Genomic DNA, 9953 nt, shown 5'->3' on the forward strand with positions numbered 1-9953 from the left:
AGGGGTCCCAAGCTGTCACTGAGCAGATGGCCAGGCATTTAGGGGAAGGGGGTCGGGGCCACGGGGGAGACGGCCAGAGGACCCAGGCGGGCCGGGGTCTGGCGACTGAGAACAAGCCGGCACAGAGCCTTAGACGATGCTTTATTCGACTGCTTCAAAAATGCATTCTTTTCCTCTTTGGAAGAAAGTGTCTGCAAACTGCGTAGCTCTGAAAGACGCTTTGCAATTTGAGGCCCATTCTGCGCAAAGATATAAAATGTCACGCGTCATTATTTCTTGCTGTCAACTACGCTTTCTGTGCAGAAACAGGCAGCCCATTCTGCACAGAATAGCAAGGTTTTTATTTACATACAGGGGAAAAAAATCTGCAAACTTTTTTGTTTCCTGCAGGGAAAAATGTGTTCTGCACAAAACAACGATGAGGGTATTTGGTGCAAGAGAAGTCTTGAAGCCAGCATGGTATTGGACTCTGGAGACCATGGTTCAAATCATGCCTCAGCCACGTAAACCCACTGGGGGAGCTTTGGCAAGTCACACTCTCTCAGCCTCAGAGAGTGGCCATGGCAAGCCTCCTCTAAAGAAATGTGCCACGGAAACCCTGTGATAGGTTTGCCTTAGGGTAGCCATACGTTGGGAATGACTTGAACACCAGTCTCAAACTGCAAGGATTCACACAGGGACATAGCCAGGATTTTGGGAAGGGGGAGGGTGTCCAGACTAAGTGCCACCATTATAATGGGGCTTGGGTGTGGTGGCACACACCTTTCATTGTATCTAATGGAAGGGGGGGTCCGGACCCCAAGGACCCCCCCCCTTGGCTACATCCCTGATTTATGTCTCTGCAGGCTGCGGTTTCTCAACCCTTGAGAAACGCTGTTTCAACTGCTGTCCAAATATTTTTAAAATATCCTCCCTATCTTTTACTTCACGAATAGGGCAGGACTGTGGTCTAGAAATCTTTGTGTCTGCCTTGTCTGGATCGATGGAGAAGATCCTACCCATAAAATGCCTCTTCTGTCTCCCACCGGCAATGTAATGGAGTCAAGGCTGGCAGGACTGAATTTAAATCCAGAGGTAAAATCATTGTTTCCCTCTTTTGCCTGATCTTAGCTGCAATTCTTGCTGGTTGAGTTCGAAAGTGAGTGAGAAGGCATGTTATTTACCTAGAAGCACTTGCTTCATTGCAAGCCATCACTATCGCGAGTGCAAAATGTATTTCTGGCCATGGTTTTAATTCAATAATCGAGAGCCATTGGCTTTACAAAAGACCTGTTTCTGGTGGCAATAAACGTGGCTAGAACTGGTTGGTCTTGGCACAAACTGAGCTGCTCGCTGCAATTATTGGCCTTTTTTCACGAACCTGGCTTTGCAGACTATTGCAAAGAGCCACCAGAATTGAAAATGGGACCCCAAAACCCGTTTCTCCCCGAAGCCCTTGCACCCTCCCAGATCACAGGTGTTGGTTGCATTTCCTTCGCACCTTCTTTTGACAGCAAGGGCGGCGACATTGTTAAGAGATTAGCTTGTGTCATAAGCCTCCTATTTTTCAAGGCCGCTATGAGATTTAGGGGAGTTTATCTCCTGGGCTTAAGAGGCAAGGTTATCTTCCCTTAATGCCACTTAGTGGCCTGGATTGACGATTTTCATTAAGGGCATCAGGAACAATTAGCAGGCAAGCAATTAGGCCAAGCAGTGTGTGTGTGTGTGTGTGTGCATGCGTGTGAGTTTAAATAAAAATACAGGATTAGCTAATCAAGAAAATCAATTTCTAAATTGCCCCCCGTCTCCCGCCCCGCACCCCACACAAACTGGGAGATGGAAAGCCCCATATGGATATATGCATACATGCATGCATGAAGATTAGGAACAGAGGGGAGAACAAGCAGTCAGGACAAAATTTATTGCAAAACTAAGAGGATGAAGAACTCTTGCTTTTTCATATGAAAACTTCCGGTTATTAAAAGCTGGAAATCGTCCTTTTCCAGCGTCCGTTTCCCCCCATGTGGTCATACTTGCATTGGCCTTACAAAGTATTAGCAACCTGGCCCAGGTTTTAAAATCTGCACATGTTCCATCCCCTGCACAAACTCTATTCACTTTGGGAGACACCCACCTTGTTCCGGATTTGAACCTCATTCCCAGACTCGGCCCATTTGGGTCCTCACTCCCCACAGCCCTATTGCTGAAATGGAGACATCCCCTGATAGCTTTGGGTTCAGATCATGCATACCTCCTTGCATCTGTCCTTAAAGCCCATTGTGAAACCTTTTGCCCATTGAAGTTGGGACTTCAATTCCCAGATGCCCCGGGAAGTATAAGGGAGCATAGGAGGGGTAGTCCAAGGATTCCCCCCTCTGTCCTTTTTCAAAGAAAAGACACATTCAGAGCATGTTGAACGAAATGACAAAGAACCTCAATTCTGCCTCCACAAAGGCAGTATAAGGGGCCCCAGTGATAAATCCATGTAGAATGGCCTGGTGCCTCCTGTCCATCTTGTGAGCTTCCTGGAACCCTGTCAGAATTTGAACACAGGTCTAGATGGACTTTCAGTCCTGTTCAACAGAGAGTTGAACAGGACTGAGTCTGTTGCTGTAGCCTATCTGCTATGGGGAAAATGGAGTATTTTCACCATCTTTCTCCCAATAAAGTTCTCATCTTGTTCTCTTGAGCACAGGGGATGGATGAAGGCAGCCTTCCGGATGCTGTCGGACTGCAGCTCCCCGCATCCTTGGCTGGACTCACTAGAAGGGTGGGAGGATGGGACTTGTAGGTCAGGAAAACAACAACAGCACCAGTGACCCAGGCCCCCGTCTTAATAGCACCAGCTTTGCCATGTAGTCCTGCGGCAGAGCATGTCCTTTCTGTGTAGAAGGTCCAGAGTTCAAATCCAGCCAAAAGATTATTACAGACCAGATATCTGTATCAGCAGAGAGCCATGCAGCATCTCCCCAAAGCTGTGCAACACCCCTGAAGTAGTGCTTTTCAGCCTGATGTAGGAGAGTGGCAGTTTTTAAAAAAAATTGCCCCCAGTGCCAGGGACTGGTGCCCCATTTGTGCCAATTGCTAATGAAAGTTCTTCAGGAACCAGCAAGAAGTAACACTGGCCCCAAAAAATGTTGGCTGCCAAGGCGAGAGTGTCTCTGAGAGGGTGCCATGTGTCTCCAAGTGGGGCAAGGGGAAAGGAGGTCACAGGTTGGCATGGGTTGGCACCTGTGTGACTTGGAGATGTGACCGGCTCCAGGTGGCCCAGCTGTGCCGTTTCTCCCCCTGAGGTTTATCCGTCTTCCCCACAAGGAAGGGGTGAGGCCACGAAGCCCCTGCCGTGGGCAAGAGGAGAGGCGGGAAGGCTGGCGGGTGAGGCGGGATGGTGATGCCAGGGTGGGCATATGGGGGGCAGCAAAGGCAGTAGCGTCCCGGCGGGCAGCAGCCGAGTCCATAGAAGGCGTACGGGTGGTAGTAGCCAAAGTTGACAGCCATCCTGAGGGGAAGAAGGGAAAAATACGGAGTGATAGAATTCAAATTCAACGCTCATGTGCAGGGTAGTTGGGGTTCTCCCTGAACATAAAATGCCACTTTTTGTGGCATAAAATCCACACAGAACTATAATTGCACAATTAGAGATTTGCAGCTCAGTGATCTCAACCAACTGCAAACAATCCTGCCCCAAATTTCAGCCGCCAAACAATTGGGAGCCAGAGAAACCCCGTAATAACATCCTTGCCGTTTTCTCACAAGAGAAAACTTTGAGGAAAAAAGGAATTCTCAGTATATCGGGACATTCTTGTAAAGAAAAGGTCCACCCTCCCCGAGATGTTTTTCTTTTTTGCGTTTTGGAGAATTGGGGTGGTCTCCCCCCCCCCCTTCTCTCTTGGCAAGCATTTTGGTCAGGAAAAAAGTATGTTTGCTGCTGGGCAAAACTGTTGATAGCTTTTCAATGCAAGTTTTGCTCGGTTTTATTTTTTCCTGCTTCTTTTCTTTCCAAATTACTCCACCTCACTGGCTCAGTTTTCTTGGTCAGATTTCTTCCAAGGCTGTTGTCTTCTGAAACCAAGAGAATGTGACAGCCCAGGCTCACCCAGTGAGTTCCCATGACCAAGTACAGATTTGAACCCTAGACTCCCAGAGTCTTGACACACCAACAACTTGATCCTCCATGGCATTTCATCTACAGCAGGTTAATTTCTCTGATTAATTTGTAATCTAATAAATTGGCACTCCTGCTTTTGCCCACGAAGTGTATGTGGGCCCATGTTGGGGATTCTCCCAAGTGGGAACCCTCTTTGAACCCAACCGCAAAGGGTCACCTGCAGTTAATGCGGGTACCCCGGTTGAGAATGGGGTGCCCCCTCTGGCACGACCCTCAACTCGGGGTCCTTTTCTCCCCAAACCCAGAGAGTGAAAGCTGAAGGGGTCAGCGGGATTCCCCCTTTTCCGTGGGTCCAGAGCGGTCAAGCAGAGGTCAGGGCAGAGGTCTTATCCTTGACCGAGGAGACTCGCCTGGGTTTATTAGAGCCCATTAAAGGATAGGAGGAGGCCGGGTTGGCGCCGCATATGGCGCAGCCGGATAAGTGAGGGGGATTTATTTGGGGTGACAGCAAGCCTCCCCCCTCGCCCCCCTCCTGCCCCAGAGGCTCACCTGCGGATCCGGCGCCGGGCTCTGCGTCGGTGGTAGTCGCCTTTGGAGAAGTCCTCCAGGTTGGCCGGGTGGATGGCCCAGAAGTGGCCCTTCCCATTCTCACTGCGTCCGGCTTTGACAAAACACTCGTTCAGGGAGAGGTTGTGGCGGACACTGTTGCGCCAACTCTTCTCCTGGAACCAGGAGGGAGACAATAAAGTAGAAAAAGGGAGCAAAAATACAAGACCCCCAACACCAGTGGGTTAAAATACAAAAGGGGCGAGAATTATCTGGGGAGGCAGGAAGAGGAAAGGGATGCCAAGGGCCTATATTGGCATCCTGCACCACTCTTGCCAAGATGACCAAGCCAACATGGCATGGCGGTTTGAATGTTGGACTAGGACTTTGGGAGACCAGAATTTAAATTGCTTCTCAGCCATGGAAACGCACTGGGTGCAAGGCATACTCTCAGTCTCAGAGGAAAGCCCCTCCAGCCAAGAAAACCCTGTAATAGTTTTGCCTAAGGGTCCCCCTAAGCCAGAAATGATTTAAAGGCATGCCACAACAGCAACAAACCGATGCTATAGCGATGGGCCCCATGGTGCAGTGTACCAAAAGAAGCTGCCCCTGAGCATGTGCCAAGTGCAGATAGCCGCTCATCTCATAACCTGCCAGGGAAATGACCTGCAATAATTCTTGAGCATGTCTTACAAACTATCCTCCTCCTCATTTATGTTCCATCCTTCCCTCCAAAAGTGCCATTTTGTTCCTGCTTCCCAATATTGGAACCATTATTCTCTTCGACAGCACTCTCTGCTGACCAGGGAAAGGAATGGCCTTGTCATGCACTGCAATTCACTAGTGAGGCTCAGTGAACTGAAATGAAGTCTAGAAGAGATATTTACTGTGTTTTGTGCGGGAGGCAATTGTGTTGAATTAAAAGGTCAATGTTCTGCCCCTGAGACTCCTAGGAGCAAATTTCTGCTCCCTAAAAACGTTCAAGAGGTTAACCATAACCCCTCCCACAACAAAAAAATAGTTGGAAATACAGTTCTGATTTGGAAATACTTTTGATGGTTTGATCAGTAACTGTTTTGATAAACACATTTTAAATGTCTTTATGATATGAAGGTTTAGCAATGGTCACCTCCTCACCATACCCATGAGTTTTGCATTTCCATGAGTATTCATACAGTCTAGAAAAGTCCTCCTTGGGCATCAGTTCACTCCAAGTATCTGAAGAAAGAAACCAAGTCTAGGAAAGGTCATGCTACAACTCCTTTTGCCCAGGGTTAGAATTCAAAGGTATAGCCGTGTTAGTCTGTCAAATCAGTATGTAGAGAGATCCTATAGCAACTTTGAGACTAACTGAAAGAAAGAAGTTGGCAGCAGGAGCTTTCGTAGACTACAGTCTACTTCCAAATGCATCTGAGGAAGTAGACTTAAGTCTAGGAAAGCTCCTGCTGCCAAGATCTTTCTTTCAGTTAGTCTCAAAGATGTGGCAGGATCTCTCTGCATATTCCTTTTGCACAGTTAGTCTGAAAGGTTTTGCAAGATCCCTTTGCATGTTTAACATTTTGGGAACTGCCTTGAGTCCCAAACTCTGGGAAAGGTGGGATGTTGTTGTTGGAGAGGAGATTTACCCTTTGGGGAGGGCAGAGAAAGGCTTAGCCTGGGCAGAACTGTCTGCACCGTGGGTGCCTTGAGGCGTCCATGTTGGAGTGGTGGGTGCCCCTTCTATCCCCATCAGTTATTATCCAATGACCTGAAACTTATCCATCTACATCTCCTCAGTACCTTGGATAGCTCCTTTGCAGCAATTTTTCTCCGACTGGACCAAGCGTGGCACCCGGCCCCTTTCTTATCTCCCTCCCAATGAATTAATCATTTTTTAGCAAACCGTAACCTCGGCTTGCAGCCAAAAAAGGAACTAAAAACAAAATAATCCATGCCAGATATCAACAATGCTCATAGTCCAGTGCTCTAAACCACACAAGACCAGGCTGGCTCAAAAGGACACTGTGCAAATGTACAAAAGCCTGGTATATGCGATATGGAAAAGGCATGGAAATGGGCAGCCAAACTTGACCAAGGGATTGGAAAATACTCCTTTATGAGGAAGGGTGACAACATTGGTAGATCTTTTATTTATTTTTTGGCATTTGGGAGAACAAAGTGTGTGAGGATGCGGTGTGGAATGTGAAAAAGCACCTTCACAATATGGAGAAAGCGGAGTCAGAGGCATGTTCTTATCATCTGCTCTGGCGTTACAGACTCAGGAAGGGTCATGTTTGCTAAACAGGGTGCAATTGAAGGCTGGTAAATGGAACTGTGCGGTGTAGTGGTTTGAGCGTTGGACTAGGACTGGAGGCTGGGGTTTGAATCCCAGCTTGGCCATGGAAACCCACTGGATGAATCACAGCCTCAGGGGATGGCCATGGCAATGCCCCTCTAAGAACCTGCCAAGAAAACCCCATGATAGGTTTGCCTTAGGATCGCCATGAGTCGGAAATGACTTGACGGCACACAACAACACATGGAGCCGTGCCTTCACATGGGGCACCAGTCTAAAGTAGTAGGCTTCCCGGAGGCAAAATGCCGTCATGGCTGCCAAACCAGGCAGCTCAAAAGGGAAGATTAGAGCAACGCATGGAAGAGAAGGCTGAGAGCGAGCCCTGGCCAAGCCTCTCTGAACCAAAAAGCTAGGCAATATGAGTGGATGGGTGATATTTCTCTCCTCAGCCTCTCTGTGGGTTTCCTCCACGAGTGTCTGGTTAACCATTCTGGGACAAAGAAGATGCCGAGATAGATAGGCCTTTAGTTGGACCTAGCTGCAGGGTCTTTCTTATCTCCTCACCCTCAACATAACCACCTAAGTTTGGATACCAGCTCCATAGAGTGAATTTCCATCTCTGGATGGAATCCTGTTCCCTAGACATCCAGCCATGATCAGAAGAAGTCAAAATAAACATTTTCGGTTCCCTCTCCATGGTTTAAATCCTGACATTAGAGACTGCGTGGTAGGAGCTCACCTTGTTCTTGAAGTACGGATATTTGTCCATAATCCATTGGTAGATGTCGGAGAGCAGAAGTTTCTTCTCTGGAGAAGAGAGGATGGCGGTGGAGATCAAGGCAATGTAGGACTGGTTGGGTTTGTCCAGAAGGTCCGGAGACATCCCAGCTCTCGGTGTTTCAATTTCGTTGTTGTTTCTCCCTTCCTCCGGCTCCACTTGACCACTAGGTTCTGGGTCTCTTCGGGTCGGCTTTCCTTTATCGAAAAGTAGGTAATCGATGGTAAAAGAGACCCCGGGCGGCTTCTGGGCTTCGCCTTCAGCTCCTTCCATGCTTCACACAACTTGGGACCAGCCTCGGTCACAAGTCATCTCCCTTCTTCTGGAGGAACCGGTCCCAAAATCCCCGCCGGACGTCCAGACGAAATGAAGAGGCCGCCCGAGGGATGGCTTGTAATTAGTGGAGATTACCAGGTTTTCCTAATTGTGTTTTCACAAACGGACTGCCTTCGCAAAGCAGCCTGTTTATCTGGCAAAGTCTTGGCTTTAGCAGGATTTGGTCCTTAAGCCTAATAAATACATTGATTAATCCACTTGGGATGGAGGAATTCTGAGCCGGGTTCGCCAACAGGGTTTGGCAGCAGCTGGAGGGGTGTCACCCAAAGGTCTCGAAAAACAGAGACCTTGATCCGATTTAAATAAAAATTTACCTATTGAGAATTTGCCCAGGTTGACGGCGACAAGTCCACTTCCGATCCAGTAATGTTTCCCCTTCTTGAAATACGTTTCCTACCAGGAACTGCAAAATGGACCAAGCCCAGCAATTCTTTGCAAAGTGGACCAAGCCCAGCATTTTTCCAACAGTGAAGGGAAGCCAAAGTTTTCCAGTTAGCCACAAAATGGCCCCAAAACACCTGAAAGTATTGAACCATAAACGACAAGAGCCAGGATGGTGTAGTGGGTTCAATACTGAGACGACAAGTCTCTGGAGATCATGGAAAGCCATAGGATGATGTTGGGCAAGTTGCACTCTCTCAGCCCCAGAGAAAAGTAAAGCCCCTCTGAACAAATCTTGCCAAGAAATACCCTTAGGGTCGCCACGTTGGAAAGGATTTCAAGACCCACAACAACAACAACAAAGCATGTTGGTCAGACACGTCCCATAGAGTCATAGGATCTTCGAGGTGTATCACACTAGCGAGATCCTGCGAGAAAACGGGAATTAAACAAGAGTTAAGTTGAATTAGAATTTAAACAACTTGCAAATTCGGAAAGTCTATCACACTAATCGCTGCTAAAATGAAACAACGCGAAGTTACCAGCAGCTTTTAAAATTCGGTTTGTTCCGAATGTAAAAAGCTGCCGGTTTCCTTCACTTTAACTGTGGGTTAACTTTGTGTTATTTCACGTTAACTGCGACGTTGTGTGATAAACTTTGGACATTTCCGGGTAATCTTTGTATTATATCACGTTTAACTCCCGGTTTCCCTCCAGTGTGATAAACTCCTTAGAGAGGCCGCCAGCCCTTGAGGTGCTGTTGGACGGTTCTTCCTAATGTTTAGGTGCCATCTTGCCATTGAAGTCCATTGGTTCTTGGCCTCGTCTTAGGGGCAGCGGGAAACAAGATGGCTCCATCTTCTGTTCATGGGAGCCCCCCAGACGCTTCAAGATGGCCGCCGTCGTCTCATCCTTCTCCATCTTCTCCCCTTTCAGAGAGGGAGCTGGGAGAAGAGAAGGCAGAGAGGCGACCTGGGAGCCATCTTGAAAGGATTCTGTGGAGAAGATGGAGGGAGCTTGTCTTCTGCTGCTCCAGAGATGTAAACATAAACAGATTCAAAGACATTCCACCTAAAAATCAGGAATAATGTTTTTGACTGCAAGAGATGTTTGAGTGGTTTGAATGTTGGGTTAGGACCTGGGTTCGAATCTGCTCTCGCAATCCACACTGGAGATATAACCTGGTTTGGCACCACCGCTTTAACTCTTTTCTGGTTCACGGCTATGGAATTCTGGGAGTTGGAGTTTGTTGTGGTGTCCAATAATTACTCCAACTCCCAGAATTCCATAGCCTTGGGCCAGGATGCTGAAAAGTGGTGCCAAACCGGGTTATTTCTCCAGTGTGGATACAGTGAATGATAGAAAACCACGGTTCAAGCCATGAAGCATGATAAGGCACTCTGTACATGAGCAGAGGCTTCCCTTGCACCCATTGCCTGCACGTTTAACATGTTTTCCTTCCAAGTGGGAGCCAAATAAAGCCCCTCCGCTTCACACTAGTGAGATCTAGCAACCCAATTAAGCTCTGGCCTAATTAGATTTCCTCCCCC

At 48.0% G+C, this 9953-nt stretch overlaps 1 protein-coding gene across 1 annotated transcript; it reads right to left on the reverse strand.

Annotated features, from left to right (window-relative positions):
* Window positions 1-1956: 1956 nt before the first annotated feature.
* LOC121937089 (forkhead box protein D3-like) lies at window positions 1957-9317 on the reverse strand. The gene is made up of 3 exons (XM_042479980.1): window positions 7648-9317; window positions 4637-4809; window positions 1957-3478 (listed from the first exon to the last, which is right to left on the reverse strand). The coding sequence occupies exons 1-3, from the start codon at window positions 7957-7959 to the stop codon at window positions 3187-3189; spliced, it is 777 nt and encodes a 258-aa protein (XP_042335914.1). The 5' UTR covers window positions 7960-9317; the 3' UTR covers window positions 1957-3186.
* Window positions 9318-9953: the final 636 nt, after the last annotated feature.

This window comes from Sceloporus undulatus, chromosome 7 (assembly GCF_019175285.1).
Source record: "Sceloporus undulatus isolate JIND9_A2432 ecotype Alabama chromosome 7, SceUnd_v1.1, whole genome shotgun sequence".
NCBI lineage: Eukaryota > Metazoa > Chordata > Lepidosauria > Squamata > Phrynosomatidae > Sceloporus > Sceloporus undulatus.